This window comes from Myotis nattereri (assembly GCF_964212035.1).
Source record: "Myotis nattereri genome assembly, chromosome: 14".
In the NCBI taxonomy this organism is placed as follows: Eukaryota; Metazoa; Chordata; class Mammalia; order Chiroptera; family Vespertilionidae; genus Myotis; species Myotis nattereri.
In genome coordinates, this window is record NC_138089.1 from 17,727,902 (window position 1) to 17,755,585 (window position 27,684).

Below are 27,684 nucleotides of genomic sequence, written 5' to 3' on the forward strand. Positions count from 1 at the left end.
TTGGCTAATCAGGGCAATATGCAAATTAACTGCCAACAAAGATGGCGGCCGGCAGCCACGAGCTGAAGCGAACATGAGGCTTGCTTGCTCCAGTGATGGAGGAAGCGAAGGTTCCCCGCCTGCCACAGCTGGCTCTGAGGCTGAAAGCAACAATGTTTCAATTATAGAAGCTAAACAAACCCCAGATACCTGCTTTCAGCCGGCTGTGGCCTCAGTGCTGGGAGTGCCAGTGATGGCAACAATGTTTCAATTATAGAAGGTAAATAAATCCCAGAATTAAAAAAAAGAAAAAAAGGAGAGGCTGGGAGCTTCAGTCACCCGCCCACCTGAAAATGGCCCTCAGCCCCTCACCCAGACTCTCCAGGCACCCCAGTGGGGACCCCCACCCTAAAGGGGGTGTGGCCAGCCTGAAAACAGCAATCAACCCCTCACCCAGGCTGGCCAGGCACCCCAGTGGGGACCCCCACCCTGATCTGGGACACCCTTCTAGGCAAACCAGCCGGCCCCCACCCATGCACCAGGCCTCTATCCTATATAGTAAAAGAGTAATATGCAAACTGACCCTAACAGCAGAAAGACTGGGAATGACTGATCACTATGACACACACTGACCACCAGGGGGAAGACGCTCAATGCAGGAGCTGCCCCCTGGTGGTCAGTGCGCTCTCACATGGGGAAGCTCTGCTCAGCCACAAGCAAGGCTGATGGCTGCCAGTACAGCGGTGTTGGTGGGAGCCTTTCCTGCCTCCTAAGCAGCTCTAAGGATGTCTGACTGCAGCTTAGGTCTGCTCCCTGCTGGCAAGTGGGCATCCCCTGAGGGCTGCCGGGCTGCCAAAGGGATGCATGATTGCCATCTTAGGCCCAATCCCCTGGGGAACAGGCCTAAGCCAGCAAGTGGTCATCCCCCGAGGGGTCCCAGAGTGCGACAGGGCACAGGCAGGCTGAGGGACCGCCCGCTCCGCCCCGGGTGCACAAATTTTTGTGCACCGGGCCTCTAGTGTATACTATAATACTGTTGTATACTTCAGCTGGTAACAAAAAATTCTAAGCTGAAAGTGGTAAAACATCTTATAGTTAACAACGATTTGTTTCTCAAATTTAAATAATATGGTTGCTCTTTTTTTTTTTTAAAGAAACAAAGTATGTGTATTTCCAATTCCATTTAAATTATTGACAGAGGGGGAAACCAAGATGGCGGCATAGGTAGACACCGGAAATTGCTGCCTCGCACAACCACTTCAAAAATACAACTAAAAGACAAAACGAACATTATCCAGAACCACAGGAAGGCTGGCTGAGTGGAAATTCTACAACTAGAAGGAAAGAGAAAAGCACACTGAGACTCAGAGGAAGTGCAGAAGTAAAGTGCAGGGGTACAGAGGCGTGCAGAAAGGGCTGGCAGCTGAGGACGCAGCCCACGTGGAAAGGGCTGGAAACTGAGGACACAGTTGTCTTTTTCAATCGGGAGGGAGTCGCAAGCTCCCGACTGCTCTGAACTACAGTTCCGGGTGAGTCTCTGGGGACCCAGACTCATACGGGAGAAACGGGACTGTCTGGCATTTGTCGGAACTTGAGGGCGGTTTCTCTCAGAGGTGCTTGCAGCAATTACCGACACTGAGAAACAGGGCCTCTTAGGGCAGGACTGAGGAGCAGCCATAGCTGGTTGCTCTGCCCTGTTGATCCCCTGAGACCCCGCCCACCCAAGCTGTGTGCAGAAGCTTTTGCATATGAAAGGCCTGACCCTTTGCAATCTGAAAATTACCTAACAAACTGCAGCTGTGTCAGAGAAAGCCAGAACATCCAAAAGAAGGCCCAAGGCCCCACAGCAGCTTGCATTGCTTCACAGCTGGGCTCTTGCTGGGTAGCCTCAGGCAGAGGCTAAATTAGCACCTCCTTAGAAATCTAAGAGCCAGTGTACCCAGTAGTCAGAGTGGGACCATCCAGATTACAACTCCACAGATCCATAAGGGACACACTCAAGGGGCAGACTCAGTGAGCACCAAACCCCCACTGAAGTAAGTCTTGCCCCAGAAGGGTGTCTTCAGCACAGAAGTTCTCCCACTGCAGACACAGCTAATTCTCACAGCCAATTGGCCTGGAGGTCAATTTCTCCCAGTGACACCTACAACAATCAAGGCTTAACTACAGCAAGACTGTGCACAAAGCCCACAAAGGGGTGCACCAAGAGTGTCCACCTCAGGTAATTGGGGAGGCTGAGCCACTGGGCCCTATAGGACACCTAGCACAGAAACCAGCTCCATCAACACAGGGAAGCATAAAAAATGCGGAGACAAAGAAACAGGTCACAAATGACAGAAATGGAGAAAAGCAAACTACTGGATATAATTCAAAACCACACTTTTAAGGTTTTTCAAGAATTTTCTAGAAACTGCCAATAAATTTAGTAAGACTCTCAATAAGTCTAGTGAGACCACCAATAAACTTAGTGAGACCCTCAAGAAATCTAGTGAGACCCTCGAGGTTATGAAAAAAAACCAACTAGAAATTAAGCATACACTGACTGAAATAAAGAATATTATACAGAGTTCCAACAGCATACTAGAGGATCACAAGAATCAAGACAAAGATTTGAAATACGAAGAAGCAAAAAACACCCAACTGGAAAAGAAAAAAGAATCCAAAAATATGAAGATAGTGTGAGGAGCCCCTGGGACAACTTCAAGCATACCGAATTATAGGGGTGCCAGAAGAAGAGAGAGAGAAAGATATTGAAAACCTATTTGAAGAAATAATGACAGAAAACTTCCCCTACCTGGTGAAAGAAATAGACTTACAAGTCCAGGAAGCGCAGAGAACCCCAAACAAAAGGAATCCAAAGAGGACCACACCAAGACACATCATCATTAAAATGCCAAGAGCAAAAGACAAAGAGAGAATCTTAAAAGCAGCAAGAGAAAGAAACTCAGTTACCTACAAGGGAATACCCATACGACTGTCAGCTGATTTCTCAACAGAAACTTTGCAGGCCAGAAGGGAATGGCAAGAAATACTCAAGGTGATGAATACCAAGAACCTACAACCAAGATTACTTTACCCAGCAAAGCTATCATTCAAAATTGAAGGTCAGATAAAGAGCTTCACAGATAAGAAAAAGCTAAAGGAATTCATCATCACCAAACCAGTAGTATATAAAATGCTGAAAGATATCCTTTAAGAAGAGGAAGAAGAAGGAAAAGGTAAAGATACAAATTATGGACAACAAATACACATCTATCAACAAGTGAATCTAAAAATCAAGTGAATAAATAATCTGATGAACAGAATAAACTGGTGAATATAATAGAATCAGAGGAATAGAAAGGGAGTGGACTGACTATTCTTGGGGAGGGGTTAGGGGTGTGGGGGATGCGGGAAGAGACTGGACAAATATCGTATACCTAGGGATGAGGACAGTGGGGGGGGGGGGGGGTAAGGGCAGAGGGTGGGGTGGGAACGGTGGAGGGGAGCTATGGGGGAAAAAAGAGGAACAACTGTAATAATCTGAACAATAAAAATTTAATTAAAAAATATAAATAAATTATAGACAGAGGGGGCATACACACACACACACACACACACACACACACACACACACACACCAGAGTCCCGGTGTACTAGGAGGTTATCTCTCAGCTCGGCCTGTGCCCTCTCACAGTCTGGGACCCCTTGCCCCTCACTGCCTGCCAGCAGCGGAGGTGGGAGAGGCTCCTGCCACCACTGCTGTGCTTGCCAGCCATGAGCCCGGCTTCTGGCTGAGCAATGCTCCTCCTGTGGGAGCGCACTGACCACCAGTGTGTATCATAGCGACCATACTATGATTCAACTCTCACTCCTTCTCTCTATTGATATTACAGTAGGTCGTCAGGTTACGTAGGAGATCTTCCTACGGCACAATGTAATGTGATTTTTTGCTATAAGTCGGAACCTACCTACATAAGCACCTATGTCACTCACACGGAGCATATACACAGCAGTAATGAAGTGAAACAGTAAAAAAAATTTAAAAGAAAGATAACAATTCCTGACCTTTACTTGTGGTAAATAAATAATAAAAAACATAAAACACGTATGTACATATGTCAAAATGACGGAAATTTTTTTTTATATAAATAAATGGGAGATGGCAGCATAACCATGAAACGACATACGTTGAGTCAGGCATAACCCGAGGACTGTCTGTACTTTGAAATCTTTTTTTGTTAGTTAGAGCTTTTATATCATTAAGTTATCACTTGACTTAAAGCATTATTTACTTTTTGCCTCCTTTTTTTAATTTTGAAGGGCATTGGGGGGTCACAGGAGCTTAGCTAAAGGAGCTAAGTTCTAAGGTCTTAAGTGTAAGGTCTTAGGTTCTCTCCGTCCCCAGGACCCCATGCTTTTTATTAACACAATATGTCCTGAGGCAAGGCAGAGATATACACTTCATAGGGTCAGGGTTTGGTTACAGAGTCCATTGTCAGAATGGGGGAATGAGCCTACGGCTGTTCAGATGTTTGGCCAGTAGGAGGCAATAACATGTACATTAAGATGCCTTTTAGCTGTCTGGCAGCCACAATCAATTTAATGTATCCTATTCAGGTTTGGGGAAATGCCTTCAGCCATTCCCAACAGGTGACTACATGTGTGACTCAACCCTGTTGAGTCCCCAAGTCTCATCAACCTTTTGATGAAACTCTTGAAATTATGACATGCTGGAATTGGTCTCCAGCATCTCGCCCTTTTTGATTATTTAAAATTTAACAAGAATGTATGTTTTAAGATTTTTAAATTGAATGGAAAGGACGGAGTTCTATCATTTCCCTTTAAATTGCTGCCAGGCATCAAAGGAATCAGTTTGCAGTAAGTTTCTTTCTGGGCCAATAGTTCTTTTTTTTTTTAAATTTTGTTTTATTGCTTAAAGTACTACAAAGAGTATTACATATGTCTCCTTTTTCCCCCCGTTGACATTTCCCCGGCTTCCCCTACCCCCCAGTGTCTTGTGTCCATTGGTTATTCTTATATGCATGCATACAAGTACTTCGGTTGATCTCTTACCCCCCTCTCAACCCTCCCCAGGCTTCCCACTATAGTCTGACAGTCTGTTCAATGCTGCTCTGCCTCTGTATCTATTTTTGTTCATCAGTGGGCCAACAGTTCTTAGAGTCCAAATTTCAATGTCCAACAGTTTTTTATGTGCACATGTCAGCATTGATATTTCAGTTCTGGATGGTGGACTAATGATGGCAATGCAGGTCCAACCTTCTCTGGTTTGGTCCTGGGCAACCTGCAGCGATGCACAGCTGCTGACTGCTAGCATGGCAAGGCATCTTCACCATCTTCATTTCTGGACTGTTTCTTTGGGGCCACTGCTATTCTGTGGCTGGAGCAGTCTCCTCAGTTCCTCTCTGGGATCCATTGTTGCAGGAATCTACATGGGCTTGGAGGAGTTTTCACCATAACTGGTGCTGTGTCCCCTCAGACGAATCCATCATCTCCAAAATGTTCATAGTTCGGTGCGCCAAGTATGCTAGGGTTCTTATTCCAGCATCTAGAAGGGTTCAGGAATCTGGAGAAGGCCGTGCGTAGATTAAATAGGAATCCAGAGACTAATAAAGAGTTCAGAGACAAGATATAAGTTTGAAAGGTATTAGGGGTCAGAAGAGCTTAACTCAAGGAGCTAAGTTCTAAGGTCTTAAGTCTAAGGCAGGGGTGGGCAACCTTTTTGTGAGTGCGTGCCAAAACCAGCAAAATCTCTGACTCAAAATTCTTCTGTGTGCCAACCCTAATTTTTTGAGAACATGTTACACGTACTTGATATCTCTTAAGGTGTACTTATGTGAAAAACCTTGAAGAAATAATGAAATTCATTCGAGCGACAAAAACACAGTATATGATGATGAAAAATACATTTATTTTTTAATGTATACATGTACACTGATAGTCCGACAGGAAAATTTATGACTCTGTTTGATATTATCAGTGGGACTTTTGCTGCTGCATCACTGACGACAGATTTTACATCAGGTTTATATTTCGTGACCTTCAGAGATATGCACAAGCTACTACTTTCGTCTGTCAGGCTACTCCTATTACGAGACTTAACAAAATTCATTACTGAGAACAAAGATTCACAAGTGTATGTGGAAGAAATCATGGAGAGTAACGCTGTTGCAAAGTTTTTTAAACAGAAAAAATTTTCTGGAATGGCATTCCAAGTCCTTAGTTCGTTTTCGACATTTCTCTCTGGTACTCCTGTCTCTAATCGCTTTTTTTCAATGTTTTCCAAGTCAACTCTAAGGTCAATAAATTTCTGCTTCCAAATTGAGCTACTCTGAAATTCAATCAACTGCATTTCAAAGTCAGCCATGTCTATCCATGAAAACATTTGTAAGTTTAGTTGCTCCAGTTTCATGCTGTCTGGAAACCTCATGAATTTTGCTGTCTCTTCCAGTTCTCTGAATTTCGCAAATCTTGAGAAGAACTGCTCAATAGTTGAATCGATGATGTTTAAAAACAGCTTTTGAAGGCATTGACAGTCTGTTCTGTCATCTTTTGGGAGGTCTTTGATGTGCCTCTTGAGGTTTGGGAATTACCTAAATCTCTCACCATCCACATCCCTCTTAAAGACTTCCAGTTTCTTTTCAAAAGCCTTTATGTAACCAAACATTACATCAAGTGTCTTGCCAGTTCCTTGTAGTTTAACATTTAAGTCATTCCAATGTTCATAAAAATTGTAAATGGAAGATTATAAGAGTGGGTTTTGCGTGCCAGCAAAAGTTACTGGCGTACCATGTTTGGCACGCATGCCAGGGGTTACCCACCCCTGGTCTAAGGTCTTAGGTTCTCCTTGTTTTTCATCTTCAAACTCAAATACTAATATATGTCCTATGACAGAATCAGATTGTGGTGATTCTAGGGTATTTTTTACAACCAACAACCAATTTTTTGATTCTCTGTACACCAACTGAGTGTTCAACAATTCAATTCTGACACTAACTACCTGGAATTAGTGTCAGATTCCAAATTGGGGCTTGGTCCTATAAAACTATCCCTCACTTCTGATAACAGTCTCAAGTTCTAGGCCATCGTACTTCCGGGGTTTGATAATTTGCTAGAACAGCTCACAAAACTCAGAAACACAGTTTATTTATATTTACTGGTTTTTATAAAGGATACAACTCAAGGCAAGGTATGGGAAAGTGGCAGCAGTGGAGCTTCCACGGCCTAAAGGTGTCACCTTCCCTGCAACTTGGTGTGTTCACCAAACCAGAAGGTCCCTGAATCTCATTCAGAGTTTTTGTAGAACTCAATCTTCAGCCCTCCCCCTCTCTTTCCTCAAGGCTGGTAGGTAGAAATGAAAGTCCAGCCCTCAAATCAATGTGTCTTTCTGGTGACTAGTTGCATACTGAGGCTATCTAGTGTCCTTAACCTAAGTAAACTCAGATGTGATTAAAAAGGGCTCATTGTGAATAGCAAAAGACTCAAGAAATCCCAAGGGTTATAGGAGCTCTGTGCCAGGTAGAGGGGAGGTGTCAAAGACCATATGTATTTTTGTATTATACCACAGATAATTATCAAGATAATTCAGGATATGCTAATATTATTTTTAGCATATCTGAAATTGCTGAAAAACTAAGGATTTTTAGAAATAAAAATCTTACCATTCTCTTGGAGAGTTCTTGCATTCCCTTGAATACAGAAATAGACTCATGGATCCATAGATTGTAATTTGAAAACTACTACTATGACTTCAATAGTAAAACTGGATATTTGGGAGTGTTTCATTACCTGGACTGACAGATTTCTGATATGCTTTTGATTACAAACAAATGGACAGATTAAATTTCAAGACAGTGTAATGACCATTCCTGATGCTATATTATGTAAAATCAAGACGTTAAATTGGCCGAAACCGGTTTGGCTCAGTGGATAGAGCGTCGGCCTGCGGACTGAGGGGTCCCAGGTTCGATTCCGGTCAAGGGCATGTACCTGGGTTGCGGGCACATCCCCAATGGGAGATGTGCAGGAGGCAGCTGATCGATGTTTCTCTCTCATCGATGTTTCTAACTCTCTCTCTCTCTCCCTTCCTCTCTGTAAAAAATCAATAAAATATATTTTAAAAAAAACAAACATTAAATTGAATAAACATTCTCATGCTAAGAAAGGGAAGGCAGTGTCTATTCAATAGAAAACAGCAAGTAGGTGGTCTGCATGACAGTACTCTGTGTGAAGGCACATTCCAAACATGTAAAGCATGTAAATGAGTTTAAAGAGCTGTTTTGCAATCCATAATCCTTAGTTTTTCACCAAATTCAGTTTTATGCAACCTGAAACTGAATTAACTGCTATTATTGTATGCCTTAATAAACTAATGGTAGTTAAGTAGGATTGTTCACAATGGGTTATACAGATATACATCATATCATTCTTAGACTTAAGCTACTGAAGCTGGAGGGATTAGGTTGTATATGATAAAACCAAATGAACTTTACTTCTAGTCATTGTGAGCCTAAGTTCATAGGAGGAATGTTGGAAATTTTGACACTCTGAGATAAATAAGCTTATAATGCCCACTTGAAATCTTACTAAAGTAAAGGAGTTATTTACGTATAGACTTAGAAACTGAGGTGATGATGCTTTTATTGTATTTGTGATGATGGTACATTTGATTGAAGCAGCCTGAATCTTTCATAAGTGTAAAGTTGTGGGGGTTTTTTATATTGCATTGTATTTTTTGTTGCTATTATAAAAGAAGACAGAACAAATGGAAATGTTTTACGATGCTTCATGGCAATTGCTTTTTGTCTTTCAAAGTTCCCTTGTGCAGGCCAATACTCCAACCACTGAGCCATGCCAGCCAGAGTCTAACTAAGTCAGAGTTTTGTTACAGAGTTGTTGAGATTCAGTTTACCTCTGGTTTCAATTGTCTTTAAGGGTGAGAATTGTCCTGTATTAAAGGGCCCTCCCTCTAGGAGAATTTTGGGATATATATCCCAAGACTAAGGAAATTTCTCTCTATATGTGCCTTATTCAGCAAAAGCAGAGAAAAAGCTTTGCACTTGAGGCTCCTCCAGATTAAAATCTGTCACACATGACCATTAAAATCTCTGTTGGTTTCTCCTTACTTCAGCAAAGTCTCTATGCCTATAGCAGATCCAATCCACTGACATCTATATTCACACTTAAAAAATGCTCCCAGGAGCAAAATTAGCTGTGATTTGTATTCACCTAAGAAAGGCTCATTCCTTTTTGAAATTTAGTTCTTTTAGACTTATTTGTATTCAAAGTGCTCCTGTATCTTCAAATACTTATGGATTTTTTCTAAGCTTCTCTGTTTATTTCTAGTTAGTACAGTATAAAGGATTGTTTGGCATGTTCTTCTATAGCCTATCCAAAAGTAAAATTCTGGAAATCACTATTAAAAGGAATTGTGTCATGTAGCATATACACAGTGCTATGGTGCTATCCTATATAATAAAAGGGTAATATGCAAATTGACCCTAACAGTGGAATGACCCGGAACGACTGGTTGCTATGACGCACACTGACCACCAGAGGGCAGATGCTCCACATAGGAGCTGTCCCCTGATGGTCAGTGCCCTCCCACAGGGGGAGCTCTGCTCAGCCACAAGCCGGGCTGACGGCTGCGAGCGCAGCGGAGGTGGTGGGAGCCTCTCCTGCATCCTCTGCAGTGCTAAGGGTGTCCGAATGTGGCTTAGGACCACTCCCTAAACTGGCAGGTGGACATCCCCCAAGGGCTTCTGGGCTGCCAAAGGGATGTCTGACTGCCAGCTTGGCCCAATCCCCCAGGGAGCAGGCCTAAGCTGGCATGTGGACATTCCCCAAGGGGTCCTGGACTGTGAGAGAGCACAGGCCGGGCTCAGGGACCCCCCCCCCAAGTGCATGAATTTTTGTGCACCAGGCTTCTAGTATCTTTAATAACTTATAATGGGGAATACTGATAATTTTAAAATATTTTAATTCTGTTCCTCCTTTCAATTAAAAAATAAAGCGTCAATAAATAATTTATCAATATAAGAAGATAGTTTTATTATTTGTAAATAAGAAGTCTACATTTATAAGATAAGTATGACATGATTTATAGTATAATACCATTTTATAGAAATTCATTCCATTTTCTTTTATTTTAGGAATTTTTGGAATGTGCTCATGAAGTCTGCAAAGTACACAATCTTCAGCCTGTGAAATTTTTTATAGAAAAAATGATTCAGACATATGAAATGATGATTGTTAGACATGGGTAAGAGTATAGATTAACATTGTTTGCCAGTGTTAGATGTTATTTTTAAATTAAGCTATTAAACCAACTAAATTTGTGTATCAAAAGACTCAGCAAACTTCATATGCTAGGTGGCTAGGGAGGAAACATCTTCCACCTCCTAGTTCTATACCAGTAGCTTAAAAACAAAAGTTTATTTCTTTCTCATGCACAGACCAACAAGGATTGGGAAGGCTCATTCAGTGATATAGCACTAATGATCAACACAACTTTCCCTTTTGATCATCAAGTATGTTATTCAGTCTCCTTCATGCACATAAAATACACTCTTTTTTTCTCAGGGAGACAACCTAAAAGTTCCAATCAATCAATGAATCAGCCTCAAAGTTCAGGATATCTAGATGATGCATGATAGTTTCTGTATCAAATTTGGAAGTTGTTCTTCTTGATCCAGAGACCTAGGAACTAGAAAGACAAGTTATCTGCCCTTCACACACCCAATAATATAGAGGTGGGTTTACCAGAACAGGATTATTAAAGCAAACACTCTCCTTTAGAAATAGAAGAATAGAAGACAAATAAGAGATATAGCCAATACTGATCGGTAGCAATTCTGAAACCCAGGTGGGCATGCGGGGTCCCAATTCCAGAGATAGATTGGATGAAACTAATGGAGTTTAAACTTCAGGACCTCTCACTTGTAGGGGCCCCTCCAAGAAGTCATAAGTTATTATACAGGTGTCATTAAAGTGGCTGTGGACATTTTGTATTTATAAGTACATATATATTTTTTCCTATCTTTAGACAGCCTCCCCCACCAGTTGTATAAACTTAAAACTCCATAAAACCTGGTTCCATATTTGCTTTATTCTCCCTGTGAGGGGCTTTCCAGGTAACTGTTCTCTATGGACCTTGGTTTGACCTTCTGAGAGATCTTTTCATCTCCATTTTCTTTCCTGGTCACATGTGATGTAGACAATAGAGAAAATGTCCTTGGAGTTGAGAAATGTTTTCAGCCTGCTTCCCGCCTATAAAAAGTTGAGGTCTCAAAGATCATTATTATTTTAAAGGCAGGATTTTTAAAGAAACAGCCTTTGTATTATATAATTTTTCAAACAAGTAAAAATAGAGGGAATACTAATACAGTCAACTCTCATGCATCCAATACCCAAGGATCTTTTATTTTTTTCACCTGAGGATATGTTTATTGATTTTAGAGAGAGAGGAAGGAAGAAGTTGCTTCCTGTATGTGTCCGGAAGGGGATCAAACCCACAACCTAGGTATATACCCTGACTAGGATCGAACACAAAACCTTTGGTGTATGGAACGACACTCCAACCAACTGAGCCACCTGGCCAGGACCCCCAACAATCATTTTTAAGTCTTGAACATTCACATGTGTTTTAGCCTACCAGTGGTCAGCAAACTGTGGCTCGCGAGCCACATGCGGCTCTTTGGCCCCTTGAGTGTGGCTCTTACACAAAATACCACATGCAGGCGCACATGTATAGTACGATTGAAACTTGGTGGCCCATGCGCAGAAGTCAGTATTTTGTGCGGGCGCACATGTATAGTACGATTGAAACTTCGTGGCCCATGCGCAGAAGTCGGTATTTTGTGCGGGTGCACATGTATAGTACGATTGAAACTTGGTGGCCCATGCGCAGAAGTCGGTATTTTGTGCGGGTGCACATGTATAGTACGATTGAAACTTGGTGGCCCATGCGCAGAAGTCAGTATTTTGTGTGGGCGCACATGTATAGTACGATTGAAACTTGGTGGCCCATGCGCAGAAGTCGGTATTTTATGGAAGAGCCACACTCAAGGGGCCAAAGAGCCGCATGTGGCTCGCGAGCCGCAGTTTGCCGACCGCTGGCTCTAGACTCATGGTTTCTTTGTCAGTAAACTCTCAAAAACAATAAGCTTTTTACTTACTGGATTCCAGGCAGCTCTATGTTCCAGTAGCTACAACTACAGTCCTTATTAAGTTATACATTTCTGATCTTCCTTGTAGTATCCTTTAACCTATCAAGCTTAATACAGAGGATCACATTCTTAATCTGTTTTCCCAGAACTGTTTTATCCTCCTGAAATGATTACTGGGAACCATATTAATTTCTCATAGGTTTTAATAAAGTGATACAGTGGCCCTACCCTTGATTTGATCCTTGATGCCACGCTGAGTAGGTCTTTGTTGTTCAAAGATTTTCTCAATTTATCTTTTTACCAGTTGGGGATGAGAAAAAATTGCCTCTATCAATCATGTAGGTTTCTTGAATTTCTCAACTCTTTCTATTCTCTTTCATTCTTGCTTGAAAACTGCCTATTTTTGCTGGGCTTATTTCTTTCTTATAGTTCCTTGTTAAATGCAGCTATCAATGGCCATTATATAATATTAATATTCTGTTTACTATCCTTTTCTCTGAAAACTATAATTTTATTAGTTATACTATCTGTCTTCCAGTTAACTTCAAGAGATAAATTTATCAAATGTTTAATCATTGCATAACATTAATTGACAATCTTTTAGCCTCTGATAACAGTTAATTTGCCACCCAAGGCCTAGCCCGTGGTCGGCAAACTGCGGCTCGCGAGCCACATGCAGCTCTTTGGCCCTTTGAGTGTGGCTCTTCCTAAGCCTTAGGAGTACCCTAATTAAGTTAATAACAATGTACCTACCTATATAGTTTAAGTTTAAAAAATTTGGCTCTCAAAAGAAATTTCAATCGTACTGTTGATATTTGGCTCTGTTGACTAATGAGTTTGCTGACCACTGGCCTAGCCTCTAAGCTGATGTCACATATTTTAATCTTTTTTATTATAGCAAGAATACCTTCCCCTCTTCTAGGATGGGTTAGGACAGTGATGGTGAACCTTTTGAGCTCAGCATGTCAGCATTTTGAAAAACCCTAACTTAACTCTGGTGCCGTGTCACATATAGAAATTTTTTGATATTTGCAACCATAGTAAAACAAAGATTTATATTTTTGATATTTATTTTATATATTTAAATGCCATTTAACGAAGAAAAATCAACCAAAAAAATGAGTTCGTGTGTCACCTCTGACACTTGTGTTATAGGTTCGCCATCACTGGGCTAGGATATTCTGTAGAAACAATCAGTACCCAAACTTTAGTGTCTTAAGAAACAAAGGTTTATTTCTCTTTCATATTGTGTCCATCATAGGTTAACAGGGAGGTTCTACTCATCATAATTAACACAGGTTGCCAGGCTGTGGGAACCATCTCTACATTGTAGGTCATGGCTGTGCTAGAGGGAAAAACGAGAACTCTGTAAGGTCCCTCTCTGGCAATTATCTGTCCCATGCTAGGAGGTAACACCCATCATTTCCACTGATTACTCACTAGTCACCTAATACTTCCACAGAAAGTGAGGAATCCCACTATGTGCAGGAGATTCAGAAGTATTTGGCCAAAAGCACTAATAATTGCTATAGCAAGTGAAGACTTGAGGAAAGAGAATCAATCTTTACTCCGCTCCTTAGAAGGACCCAAAACATTTTTTATTTATTTTAAGAGTATACAATTATTAAATTTTCATTTGAAGATTTTTATTATATTCTCTTTTGTAGATAATGGTATTAATGTAGATTATTTGATTTAGAGATCAACCATTTCAGAAGTTAAATGTATTTTCCTCATGTCTGAGAAAAATTCATATGATTTCAAAAATTATATGTAGTAATTAGGGTAAAATTTTACATACCACTATATAGGCAAATAATTTAATTTACTATTATTTTTAGTGTCATTGTATAATTACTTCTCTTCCTTAATAGTTTTATGTTAGTAGGAGAACCTTTTGCTGCTAAGACAGAAGTTCTGCATGTGCTGGCTGATACTCTAACTCTTATGCATGAACGTGGCTATGGAGAGGAAGAAAAGGTCATTTATAGGACTGTAAACCCCAAATCCATTACTATGGGCCAACTTTTTGGACAGTTTGACCCAGTATCTCATGAGGTAATGTATAGTATAAACATTCTCAACTCTTATTGACAATGCACATTAAACCAAAAGTTTTGAAATGTTTTCATATAATCACTTTGTAGTTCTATATAGGAAACTTTCCAATTTTTCCTTTTTTCCTCCTCAGTGGACTGATGGTATTGTGGCTAACACTTTTAGAGAATTTGCCTTATCAGAAACACCTGACCGGAAATGGGTTGTATTTGATGGTCCCATTGACACTTTGTGGATAGAGAGCATGAACACAGTATTGGATGATAATAAAAAGGTAAAATCATCATCATTAAAAACAAGACATGCACAATATGAATAACTAACACTACTGAATTATAAACTTAAAAATGGCTAATATGATAACTTTAATGTATTTTTTTACCACAATTTTAAAAAGCAAAGGAATGTTGTAAGTTCAACAACTAATCACTTAGGATTGTATATTTGAAATAAAGGATGCAGAAAGTTTCATAACGTTATACATGATATTTCCAATGAAAATTTTTTCGTAAATTCTTTGCTTAATTTTTATAGAATAAAAGTATATTGTAATAAATTACTATGTTAGCAGGAAGGCATACTAATGTAATAGGTGATAATAATTTATAAAGTAACTGCAGACCTATGGTTTCTTCAGAACTTTAAATTAATATTTTAGGAAAAAAGAAAAAGACTACATTCCTTTTTTTACATTCCTTTTTTAAAACATTGAATGCTTCAGTGCTATATGTGGTATATTACCTTAGAATCTATAACCTATACAAAGAAGTAGAAAATGGAAGACTTCTAGTATTTATTTTAATTGAGAGAGAACATACATACATACAGCATAAAACTTTAAGTTTAAATTCTATGTTTTTTTACATAAGTATACCCTCACATAATTGTCACCTACGTAAAGATGTCTAAAATTTCTTGTATCTTACAAAGTTCACTCATGTCCCTTCCCAGTCAGTATACCCCAGGAGCAATAACTATTCTGACTTCTACTGTGATAAATTAGTTTTGCTGGTTCTTGAACTTCATGGAATGGAATTATACTCCTAAGTGTTTTCTTTTTTTAAGTCAGTATAGTATCTGTGATATTCATGTTGTTATAGTTCCATTTTATTTATTTATTCTCTTTATGTCTGTGTTTATGTTCTACTGTATGAATATACCACAATTTATTTTCATATTTACATGAAATTACTATACCACTAAACAAGCAAATTAATTTAATTAGCATTCAAACATATACTTCAGTGCTTTATCATAGGTGATTGGTCATTTATTCATATTCTTTCATAAATTTAGTCATATTGACTAAGCTAAGAGGGGGGCGGAGGAGGGAACAGAGAAGATACAGTGATGATTCACAAGAGAGGGGTTAACCAGTAGAGACAAGTCTAAGAATTCATAGCCAGGTAGAAGGATTATTTCATATTGGATAAGAGGGAAGCAGTAAAGGATAGATATAGACACAGGTGGATATATGGATTTGAAAATGGAAATTTGAAGACAAATCTTTTTGGTTATATATTTTTACTTTGTGAAGTTGCAGGCCCTATTTCTTTTGCACACTTGAGGAGAAAGGAGAAGATTTAAATTAGCCATTTGGAAAATGGGAAAGAGCTGCCTAGGAAACTATAGAAGCATACCAGAGTGTTACTGAGAACTTGATTGAATTGAAGACCATGAATTATTAGTAGTAGTGCCAAGGTCTGCCTTTGTGAGATTTTCTTTAAGAGTATAAGTGGTTTTGGTGTATGTGTGTGGATAATGTTGCTAGACTGGAAATACAGGAAGACTTTAAGATATTGGCATGAGAATGGTAGAAGTGCTAGGCCAAAGAACTGAAGTTGCTTAATAATGGAGGAAGTGGGAACAGTAGGGATATGAAAATGAAGAGCAACGGGGAAAAAGAAAACATATGCAATACTTTAAAAAATAAAAAATAAAAGAAAATTAAGAGCAAGTGTGGTATGAGTTAATGAGCAAGAGAGCTGGATGGGTGGAAGTCTGTGGGCAGAAATTGGGATGCTCAAACTTAGGATTTTAGAATTGTTTAGTGTTTCAGTAGAGAAGGGCCCAGGTATATAAGTGGATGGCTGGAGTGGAGTAGGAGAATAAGTGAAGATCAAGTGGTCAAGGGTCCAAGTTTTATGAGATGCTCCCCCTCTGAGCACTGGATCAGGCCAGAGTTATAGGAGAAAGAAGATTAAACCAAGTATGAAGGCTGTAGCTAACAGAGGGGAATGATTGGGTGTTGGTGAGTGACAGCAGCAAGCAGGGGTTGTCAAAAGAGCAAGGATTGTACTGGAGGGTGTAGTAGAAGTATTTGAGAAACAGCATGAGGGTATAAGGAGAAGGCTGATTCTACCTCCCAAATTTGTAGCAAGTAGAAGAATGTTTGCTGAAATAATCTGTTGAAAAGTTAATAGTATTCTAGACTAGTATTGTCCAATAGAACTTTCTGCAATGATGTAAATATCTGCACTGTCCAACAAAGTAGCCACTAGTCACATGTGGCTTATTGAATATTTACTCACATATTGAGCATCTGAAATGTGGCTTAGTACAATTGAAGAACTGACTTTAAATTTTTTAAAATGTAATTAGCTAAAATATATAATAATAAAAGCGTAATATGCTAATTATACAGGACATCCTTCTGGACGAATCCGGGGCTGTGAGGGAAGCTCGGGTCCCGGGTGTCAGAGGGAAATCGGTGCCGGCAGCTGGGGGAAGGAAGGCCTACTCTTGCATGAATTTCAAGTTAAATATAAATAGCCACATATGATTACTGGTTAACACATTGGACAGTCCAGGTATAGACCATTTATTTATAAGCAGATTCAGAAATGTTAAATGCCATGTTGACATATAGCTAGACAGGGACAAAACTGAAACTAGAGTTGTAATGGTAGAAGCAGAGAAGAAATACTGAAAAATAAATGAATAGGAAGTATTTAAGAGACTTAGTAATGAAATTAACTTGGAATATCAATAGTTAATAATTATTATTAAATTATTAAAACTTGATAATTCCAAAGTTAGAAGCCAAAGAGATTAAGAAGACAGAATGGCTTTAGTAATAATGAACAAGAAAGGAGTTTGGCAGAAAGGGAAAAGAGAAATTCAATTTTACATATTTGATCAAAAAGGAATATTTTAGATTAAAAGGGACCAAGGGGGCATAGCAGACACAATTCATGGTCATTGATTGAATATTTGTTTCAGTAAATCAGTTGAAAAGACATTTCTGGCATAATTGAGAAAATGGAAATATTGGGTGAGTTGATGATATTAAGGAATTATTGGTAATTGTGTTAGATGTGATCATATTGTGGTGATATAGAAAAGACCTTATCTTTTTGATGAATATTGGCATGTAAAATGTCATGGTATGTGTAATGATCTTTAAAATAATTTTTTTAAAAGAGGCAAAAAATGGCAAAATGTTAACATTGATAAATCTAGGAGATAAGTATATGAGTATTCATATTTACTTATTACATCATATCACATATATTATAAGTAAAATACATTTTCATTTGAGAAGTTTGAAAAATTTTTCCATAAACATTTGAAAAAATAATTGTTTTTAGCTTTGCCTTATGAGTGGAGAAATCATTCAAATGTCTCCTCAAATGAGCCTAATCTTTGAAGCAATGGACCTTTCCCAGGCCTCAGTAAGTTCATAATTTACTATAACAATTGTTTGTTTATTTTTTTACTTATTTAATCAATAAGTGTTTTTATTATGTTTCAGAGGATGAGTTAGACACTAGAAATACAAAGATGAATAAGACACAGTGTAGGCTCATTTAGGGAAGATGAGAAGCATGCTAATAAATAATCCCAATATAGAGCTACATGTAAGTGCTCTAAGAATGTGGAGAGGGTGAGTGCCCCAGAAGGGTATGGAAAACAGTTGAGTGTTTGATCTGATTTTGAGAGGTAAGACTTCTCCAGGGAGATTGTTTGGGGCTGGGTATTCCAAATCATGACAAGATATAAAGACCTGAAGCCAAGGCATGCTTGGGGAACTGTAACTTTAAATAGTTCAAATAGTATGTGAGGCTATAGAGAAAGACAGGAGCCAGATCGTGAAGGGCTTTATAAGTCATGCAAAGTAGTAGTTAATAACTTCCAGGTACTACTGCAATAGAAGCAACATTGGAAAAAGAAAATTTGTCTTTTTTCTCTAGCCCGCCACTGTAAGCCGCTGTGGCATGATCTATTTGGAACCCTCACAATTAGGATGGGAACCGCTTGTGTCTTCATGGTTGAGTTCACTGAAGGGACCTTTACAGGAACATGATCATCAGGATCTTCTGAGAGGACTTTTTGACTGGTTAATATGGCCCTCTTTAAAGCTTCGTAAGAAACAATGCAAGGTAACACTACTGTTCTCTGACCCATTGAAATTTATTTAGGGAGCTGGGTGAATAGGTGAAGGGATTAAAAAAACTTTAAAAATTGAAGTTATTTATACAGACAACAGTATGGTGATTACCCGAGGGAAAGGGGAAGTGGGGGCTGGTAGAAGAGGGTAAAAGGGGGGATAAATGGTGACAGAGGAGACTTGACCTTGGGTGGTGAACACAAATACAATATACAGATGATGTACTATAGAATTATACACTTGAACCTATATAATTTTACTAACCAATGTCACTTCAAAAAATTCATTTAAAAAGAAAAAGACATTGGCAGGGCCATGCTTCCTCTGGAAGCTATAAGGGAGAGCCTTTCCTTACCTCTTCCAGCTTCTTTTGGCTTTGGATATTACTTGTCTTGTAGCTGTATAATTCTTAAGTCTCTTCCTTTATGTTTACCTGGTTTTCTATTCTGTCTTTCCACTGTGTGACTCATAAAGATTGAGGACCTTAAATTTAGGGTCTATCAAATAATTCAGAATATTCTCCTCATCTGAGATTCTTAATTGCATCTTCAAAGACACTTTTTGCAAATAAGATATTCATGAGTCCATGGGATTAATTAGGACATGGGCAAATCTGTGAGGGGACCAAAATTCAACCCACCACATACATATACACACAGACACACATGCACACACATTCGTTTCTTACATGTAAATAAGTACAGAGTAGGTTTCCAGTTGTGAATACGTAAAACACTTTATTCTTGTATTATTATTTATAAATTACTAGAGGCCCGGTGCACAAAAATTTGTGCACTCGGGGGGAAGGGGGGGTCCCTCAGGCTGGCCTGTGCCCTCTTGCAGTCTGGGACCCCTCGGGAGATAACGACCTGCTGGCTTAGGCCTGCTCCCTGGTGGCAGAGGGCAGGCACAATGCCTAGGTGCAGCCCCTGGTCTGGCTCAGAGCAGGGCCAATTGGGGAGTTGGAGCGCTGCCCCCTGTCATGCACAGAGCAGGGTGGATTGGGGGGGGGGGGCGTTGCGATGCCACCCTCAGTCACGCTCAGGGTAGGGCCGATTGGGGGGTTGGGGCACCGCCCCCTGTTACACTCAAGGCAGTGTCGATGGGGAGGTTGCGGCACCACCCCATCACGCATAGAGCAGGGCCAATCCGGGGGTTGGGGCGCCGCCCCCTGTCATGCACAGAGCAGGGTCAATCAGGGGGTTGGGGAGCTCCCACCTGTCACGCACAGAGCAGGGTCGGTCACGGGGTTGGGGAGCTCCCCCCGTCACACACAGAGCAGGGCCCATCAGGGGTTTGGGGAGCCTCCCCCTGTCACGCACAGAGCAGAGCCTATAAGGGGGTTGAGGAGCTCCCCCCTGTCACTCACAGAGTAGGGCCGATAGGGGAGTTGGGGCACCGCCCCCTGTAACACACAGAGCAGGGCGGATCAGGGGGTTGGGGCGCTGCCCTCTATCACCCACAGAGCAGGGCTGATCAGGGGGTTGGGGCGCCGCCACTGTCACACTCAGGGCAAGGCCGATGGGGAGGTTATGGCTCTACCCCATCACACACAGAACAGGGCCCATGGGGGGTTGGTGTTGGGGCGCTGCACCCTGTCACACACAGAGCAGGGCCGATCAGGGGTTGGGGTGCCGCACCCTGTCACACACAGAGCCGCTGGGCAATCGGGGTTGGGGAGCTCCCCCCTATCAGTCACAGAGCAGGGCTGATCAGGGGGTTGGGGCGCCTTCCCCTGTCACTAACAGAGCAGGGCCGATAGGGAGGTTGTGGCCCCGCCCCCTGTCACACTCAGAGCCGCAGGGCAATCAGGGGGTTTGGGCGCTGCCCCCTGTCATGCTGATCCCGGTGCCGGGAGGCCTCTCGGCTCCGCTGATCCTGGTGCTGGGAGGCATATTACCCTTATACTATATAGGATAGAGGCCTGGTGCATGGGTGGGGCTGGCTGGTTTGCCCTGAAGGGTGTCCTGGATCAGGGTGGGGGGTCCCCACTGGGGTGTCTGGCCAGTCTGGGTGAGGGGATGATGGCTGTTTGCAGCTGGTCACACACCCTTCAGGGTGGGGGTCCCCACTGGGGTTCCTGGCCAGTCTGGGTGAGGGGCTGAGGGCTGTTTTCAGGCTGGGACTGAAGCTCCCAACTGCTCCTTTTTTTCTTATTTTTTTTTTTTTTATTCTGGGCCAGCTTTAGCTCTGAGGCTCCAGCTCTTAGGCCCCCGCTCCCGAAAGCAGGTATCTGGTTTCTTTCGGTTCTATAATCGAAACAATGTATAACTCCAGCTCTGATATCCCGGCTCCCTGAAAGCAGGTTTCTGGGGTTTTGTTTAGCTTCTATATTTGTTACAATCTTTCTTAAACTGCAGGCTCAGAGGCCGGCAAGGCAGGCGGGGTACGTTGGTTTTCTCCCTCACTGAAGCAAGCAAGCCTCATGTTAGTTTCAAGCTGCCTGGCTGCCGGCCGCCATCTTGGCTGGCAGTTAATTTGCATATCTCGCTGATTAGCCAATGGGAAGGGTAGCGGTCGTACGTCAATTACCATGTTTCTCTTTTATTAGATAGGATTGTATTGTTTTTCATATGGACAACTTGAAACCTTCTTTTGCCCCACACTGTATATTGATCTAGAGAAGACAAAGGGGTATTTATTCAGTAGATTTCTTTATCCTAAAATATTATTTAAGATAGGAAAAGTATTCTGCATTAAAGGGAAAAAATAAAAAATTTCTACTTTATGAAGATTCTGTACAATGTCTTTATAGAGAAAATATACAGGTAAAGTCACTTTTTAGTTTTTGTATTTTAAAGCTCTAATATTACATGTTGTAAATAATACAAAATACGCTTCTGAGTGATGGATTTTCTTCTTATAATTCATTCCCACATTTTCCACATTCAGTTAGTCCCCAAGATCTATGGATTTTCCCTCCTTGCTAACTTTTATATTTGACATCTTCTCTCCATCCCAGTTCCTCTGATCACCCCACTTCTACCTATAATAGTAACCTTTGTTCTGACCTTAATCATTTTCTACTTGAATCTATAAAATAGAGCTGCTCTGGTCCGGTCTACATCCTGGTACCAGAATGAAGATTCCAAAACACAAATTCATTCCATTTACTCCCCTACTTAAAATCATCCTCCATTATAACCCTCTTTTCTTAGCATGAAATCTTATCACAGGCTACAAAGCCTTTGAGAATCTGATCCCTGTCTGCTTCTCAAGCCTTATTTCTTGCCACTCCTTTTCCACAAGCTATTTTCACATCCTAAAAGATTCCCTTAATTCTGGGTCCACTTATATTTCCATTTCTGTGAATATAAAGTTTCTCCTGTTTTGAATGTCCTTCCTTTTAGCACCTGGCTAACTTTTTCCAACCAAATTTAGCTCAGCTATTACTTAATCTGGGAAGCCTTTCTTGATTTATTCCTCTCTCACTTCCCTTCTTGACCTCTTCCCTGGGTCTGGGCTAATTGTTTATCTCAAGTACTCTAGGAGCCTCCCTCCACCCGAATACTTCCTCTGCCTTTTCAGTATCACCCCATATTACTTTTGTCCACTTAACTTCAATATCACTACTTTTCAGATAGTGTGTGTGTTTTCTTTCTATATCTCCTAGATTGGTATATACGTATAACATGTTTTTTATAAGTGTTTGTTGAATAAATAAATGAATGAATGGCAGTTAGAGACTTTATTTCTACCCCTAGAATACTGTTTATTCTCTTACAGTAGCTAGTTTATTTCTTAGATAATTTAGAATATGTTATGTAAAACTATGGAATATGCTAAACCAAAATATTTGAGAGATGTATTTATCATGTATACAGTTTAAATTCTTTATATGCTTTTATCAGTTTTAAAAATATTTATCTTCTTTTATTTTTTAAATAAGGGGAAAGAAAAGTATAATATTTTTTTTCACTTTACAGGAACTGATTCCTACAAGTGATAGCAATGCAGTTGTATCTCTCACACGCCTCTTTGAAGTACTCCTCTGTGACGTGGTAGAAAATGATCCTACAAGCAAGCACATTCATGTTTGGATTATGGTTGGTTTTATTCTTAATGTGGTATTTGATTATAGAATAAAATATGCCTCTGACAAATGATACTTGTACTGAGAATGACATTGTAAGATCCAGAGCTGGTTTTTGATGAGCACTGAAAGAATAACTGAAGACATTAAAGTTGACCTGACCTGGTATTTTGATTTAAAAAACACTTTAAAGAAAGTAAAATATGTCAGAACAAACCAAATCTACCCTGTTATTGATAAAATATCATAATTTGATAAACAATAAGGTGACTTCATATTAATCCAATATGGACTTTAGGTGAATTGATTTTGTCTTAATCTTAAACCAGCATGCAGACTTCAAGAAGCTGGCTACAAAAGACAAGGAGTAGGCACACACCTGTTGGGTGGAGCATTGCTGGCAGAGTCCATAGAGTACAGGGGTAGGGAGGATTCAGTCGTCCAGGATGGCTAATGTCTAGAAGTCAGAGAAAGCCAGAGAACATCACTCTGAGGGAGCCAAAGGAAAGAGCGGTTTTGCTCTCTTCCTTGGTGTTATGCTACTTTCCCATCCACCACCTTATTCCTGAAAGTCTTGATCTCCTCTGTTCAGTCTACCTTCTCTTCTAATCTGGTAATAGCAGTTTCTTCCTGCTGTTTCCCCTTCATCTGTTGCCACAGAAAATTACTTCAGACATCTCACATTCCAGTGTTCCCTGCTAACCGTAATCTCTTCCTTTCCCCACTCCCTTTGTCTTTATTTCTCTCCACTTTCAAAGAAATTGAACAGACATGTTTGAAATGTAATGTATTCATATCCCTATTTCTCCCTAAGTTTGGAACTGCCTTTCACAGAATTAGTTTTTAATATTCTTCCATACATGTAAGTGCTACCTTTCTATAAAATAAAAGTATCTTAGGAATAGTTTGCATATGTAACCTTCATGTTATATATTTCCTGGAATTTTTCATTCTGTTGATAAACCTAAACTTCCAAAATTATGTTAATGGTTCAGAATCATTTTTAGACAAATATAGATCTATACCAGGCTGAAAATTTCCTCTCAAAATATATTTGATAGATGTTTAAACTAGGTAAGGCATGTGCCCTGAGTAAAATTTGAAAGGCAAAAGTAGGTTTTCCATCCATACCAGTCCTCCAGCCACTCTCAGGTCAACTACTATTACTAGTGCCCAGATAGCCTGCTAGAGGTATTTGATGCATACTCTTATGTGTATACATTTAAAAAATATATTTTATTGATTTCAGAGAGGAAGGGAGAGGGAGAGAGAGAGAAACATGAATGATGAGAGAGTCATTGATCGGCTGCCTCCTGCATGCCCCCTACTGGGGATTGAGCCCACTACCTGGGCATGTGACCTTGATCAGAATCAAACCTGGAACCCTTCAGTCCACAGGCCAATACTCTCTCCACTGAACCAAACCGGCCAGGGCTGTATGCATTTTTATACATGTTAGCATACCATCTATACTTATTTACATCTTTTCTCACAATATATCTTGGAGATCATTCCATATCAGTAGAGTTATCTTCTTTTTTAACAGCTGCATGTATTCTAGTGTATGTAGCATAGTCCAATTAAGCAGACCCCTATTGAAGAACATTTGGGTTCCTTTTATTCTTTTGGTATCACAAACAATGCTACAGTGAATTTTCTTGTACATATATCATTTTAACAGTTGGAAACATATTTCAGGATAAAGTCCTAAAAGAGAAATTCCTAGGTCATTTGGCATGGACATTTTAAATTTAGATAATTATTGCAAGAGAAATAATTCTATGTGATTTAGCTGTGTTCCAGTAGATTTTATTTATACATCTGATCTTTTCCAAGTAAGTTAACCAGGCCTAATATCTTAAATTGTAATTTATTCTTTAAAAATTTCTTTTAAATAATGAGTTTAAATTAAATATTTTTAATTTAATGTATTGGGGTGACATTGGTTAATAAAATTATACTGGTTTCAGGCATGCAATTCTACAATACATCATCTGTATGTTGTATTGTGTGTTTACCACTCCAAGTCAAATCTCCTTCCATCACTATTTATGCCCCCTTTCCCTTCTACTTTCCCCACCCTTCTTCCCTCTGGTAATCACCATACTATTATCTGTTTTTTCTTTTTGTTTTTTACCAACAGGCTTGCTTTATGTTTTCTTTGATTTGGTCCATTGGAGGAAGTTGTGATACAAATGGTCGCATTATTTTTGATTCTTTCCTACGATCAATCATGCTGGGAAAAATTGAGAGCATCCCAGTGCCTGATTCTGTGGGTAAATGGGAATGCCACTTTGACGAAAAAGGCTTGGTATATGATTACATGTATGAGGTATGATATTAAATTATTGTTATGATAAGCTGTAAACCACAATCTTGGATCAGCAGGCAAAATTCCCGAGTTCCAATTCTAGAGTTATTTTGAATTATGTGGTTAGCATTGTAGTTCTTTCTCTTTAGTTTCTTCTCCTATAACTTGTGGACAGACAGATAAACTTGCTTTAAGAATAGTTTAAAATTTCAGATTTAAATTAAATATATTTTCTCCACTTTTAAAATAATTTACAAAAGGATTATTTTAAACAGTAACCATTTGAATAATCATTTGACTCATGCAAATTTTTCTTAATAAAGTCAGAAGATCTGGGATTTTTCCCTAAATCTCAAGGTTTATAGATTAAGAAACAAACCTAGAGAGGCAATGCCCAGAAGAGTCAGGACTTGAACCTTGTTCTCTTGACTGCCAGTGCAGAAATCTTTCCACAAAACCATTCTTAAAAACAGAATTTTAAGAATATGACCAGAGTTTCATCCTCATTAGTCACAATGAGAAATCAATAAAATAATTTCTAAATCTAAAAAACTAAGAGTGATACCACAGCATATTCCTTAATAATTGGAGGAAAATACCAAAATATCCAGCTTAAAGAGCTAACTGTAGTTGCTGTTGGAAAGGAGAAAATGATAGTTGAGAGGGTGACTGCTGGTGTTTTTTCAATTACAGTTGACATTCTGTATTATATTAGATTCAGGTGTACAGCATAGTGGTCATATAACTTACAAAATGATCCTCCAATAAGTCTTGATCCCATACATAGTTACAACAACATTATTGACTATATATATTCCCTAAGCTGTACTTTACATTCCCCGTGACTATTTTGTAACTACCAATTTGTACTTCTCAATCCCTTCACCTTTTTCACTCTATGTGATTTAGCTGTGTTCTAATAGATTTTATTCATAGATCTGATCTTTTCCAAGTAAGTTAACCAGGCCTTAATATATTAAACTAGAGGCGTGGTGCACGAATTTCTCCACACCAGACCCGGTGAGGTCCCTCGGCCTGGCCTGCGGGGATCAGTGGACCTCCACGCTGCTGCAGCCCAGCCTTACCTTACCTGCCAGCTCTTAGGGCCCCAGCCCACTGTCCGCATCAGTCCCGCACAGCGAGAAGTGGTGTGCCAAGCGGCAGGTGGCGGTGAAGGAGGCTGTGCTGGGCACCACATAGCTCCCGCTCATCCTAGCCTCACTGTGCCTGCGGCTTGGGTGCACAGGGGTAGTGTCCAAAGGAGAGGCTAGCCAGCAGTCAGCCTGGCGTCTGGCGCCCCTCTGTCAGCTGACCGGAGCTCTCGCTGTGGGAGCGCACTGACCACCAGGGGGAAGCTCCTGCATGAAGCGTCTGTCCCCTGGTGGTCAGTGCACATCACAGCTACTGGTCAGTCATTTGGTTGTCCAGTTGTCCCATCATCTAGTCACTTAGGCTTTTATATAAACAGATTGCAATTAATTTTTTTAAATGTCTTTTAAATAAATAGTTTAAATTAGATCCCTAAACCCATCACATCTGGCAGCCATCAGTTTGTTTGCTGTATCTATGAGTTTGTTTGTGTTTTGTTTGTTTTGTATTTTAGAATTCACATATGAGTGAAATCATATGCTATTTGTCATTTTCACTCTGACTTTATTTTTGTTTGTTTTTTTAAAAAAATATTTTTATTGATTTCACAGAGGAAGGGAGAGGGACAGAGAGAGAGATAGAAACATCAATGATGAGAGAGAATCATTGACTGGCTGCTTCCTGCATGCCCCCCACTGGAGATCAAACCCCCAACCCAGGCATGTGCCCCGACCAGGAATCCAACCAATCCAACCAATCAAACTGTGACCTCCTGATTCATAGGTTGATGCTCAACCACTGAATCACTTGGGTCGGGCCTGTCTTACTTTATTTAGCATAATATCCTCTAGGTCCATGGATGTTGTTGCAAATGGCAATATTTCCCTCTTTATTATGGCTGAGTAATATTTCATTATATATATGTACCCTCCTTTATCCATTCATCTATTGATAATATTTAGGTTGCTTCCATATCTTGGCTATTAAGAATAATGCTGCAATTAACATAGAGTTGCAGGTGTGTTTTAGATTTCTTTGAATAAGTACCCGGAAATGGGTCATATGATATTTGCAAGTCCTAGCCACAGCAATTGGACAAAAATAGAATAAATAATTTTCAAGTGCATGTGGAGCATTTTCTAGGTTAGATCATGTGTTCGACTACAAAAGAAGTATCAGTAATTTAAGAAGACTGAAATATATCAAGCAGCTATTTCAACCATAATGGTATGAAACTAGAAATCAATTATAAGAAATAAAACACACTTTTTTTAAAAAAAATTCTGTGTTTTACTTTTTATAATGGATTTTTAATTATATTTTTAATTTTTGAGAAGGCTCCATACTGTTTTCCATTTCAGGCTCTCTGCCCATTTTTTAATCAGGTTATTTTTCCTTTTGGTGTTAAGTTGCTTGAGTTCTTTATATATTTTGGATATTAACCTCTTATTGGATGTATCATTGGCAAATATCTTCTCTCATTTAGTAGGTTGTCTATTTGTGTGTTTTTTATGGTTTTCATTGCTGTGCAATCACTTTTTAGTTTGCTATAGCTCCATTTGATTATTTTTTCTTTTGTTTGCCTTACCTGAAGAGACATATCAAAAATAAACAAAAAATTTATTAAGAGCTATGTCATAGTTTACTGCCTATGTTT

The 27,684-nt window shown here is 39.8% G+C and overlaps 1 protein-coding gene across 1 annotated transcript in view; it reads left to right on the forward strand.

The window, feature by feature from the left end:
* Nucleotides 1–27,684, forward strand: part of DNAH12 (dynein axonemal heavy chain 12) — a 244,444-nt gene that overhangs the window by 106,772 nt on the left and 109,988 nt on the right. The window contains exons 32-38 of the mRNA XM_081105960.1: nt 10,131–10,240; nt 14,021–14,204; nt 14,338–14,478; nt 17,795–17,878; nt 18,398–18,586; nt 22,521–22,640; nt 24,771–24,959. Of these exons, the coding sequence (XP_080962086.1) occupies nt 10,131–10,240; nt 14,021–14,204; nt 14,338–14,478; nt 17,795–17,878; nt 18,398–18,586; nt 22,521–22,640; nt 24,771–24,959 (1,017 nt within the window). The remainder of the gene's footprint in view (nt 1–10,130; nt 10,241–14,020; nt 14,205–14,337; nt 14,479–17,794; nt 17,879–18,397; nt 18,587–22,520; nt 22,641–24,770; nt 24,960–27,684) is intronic.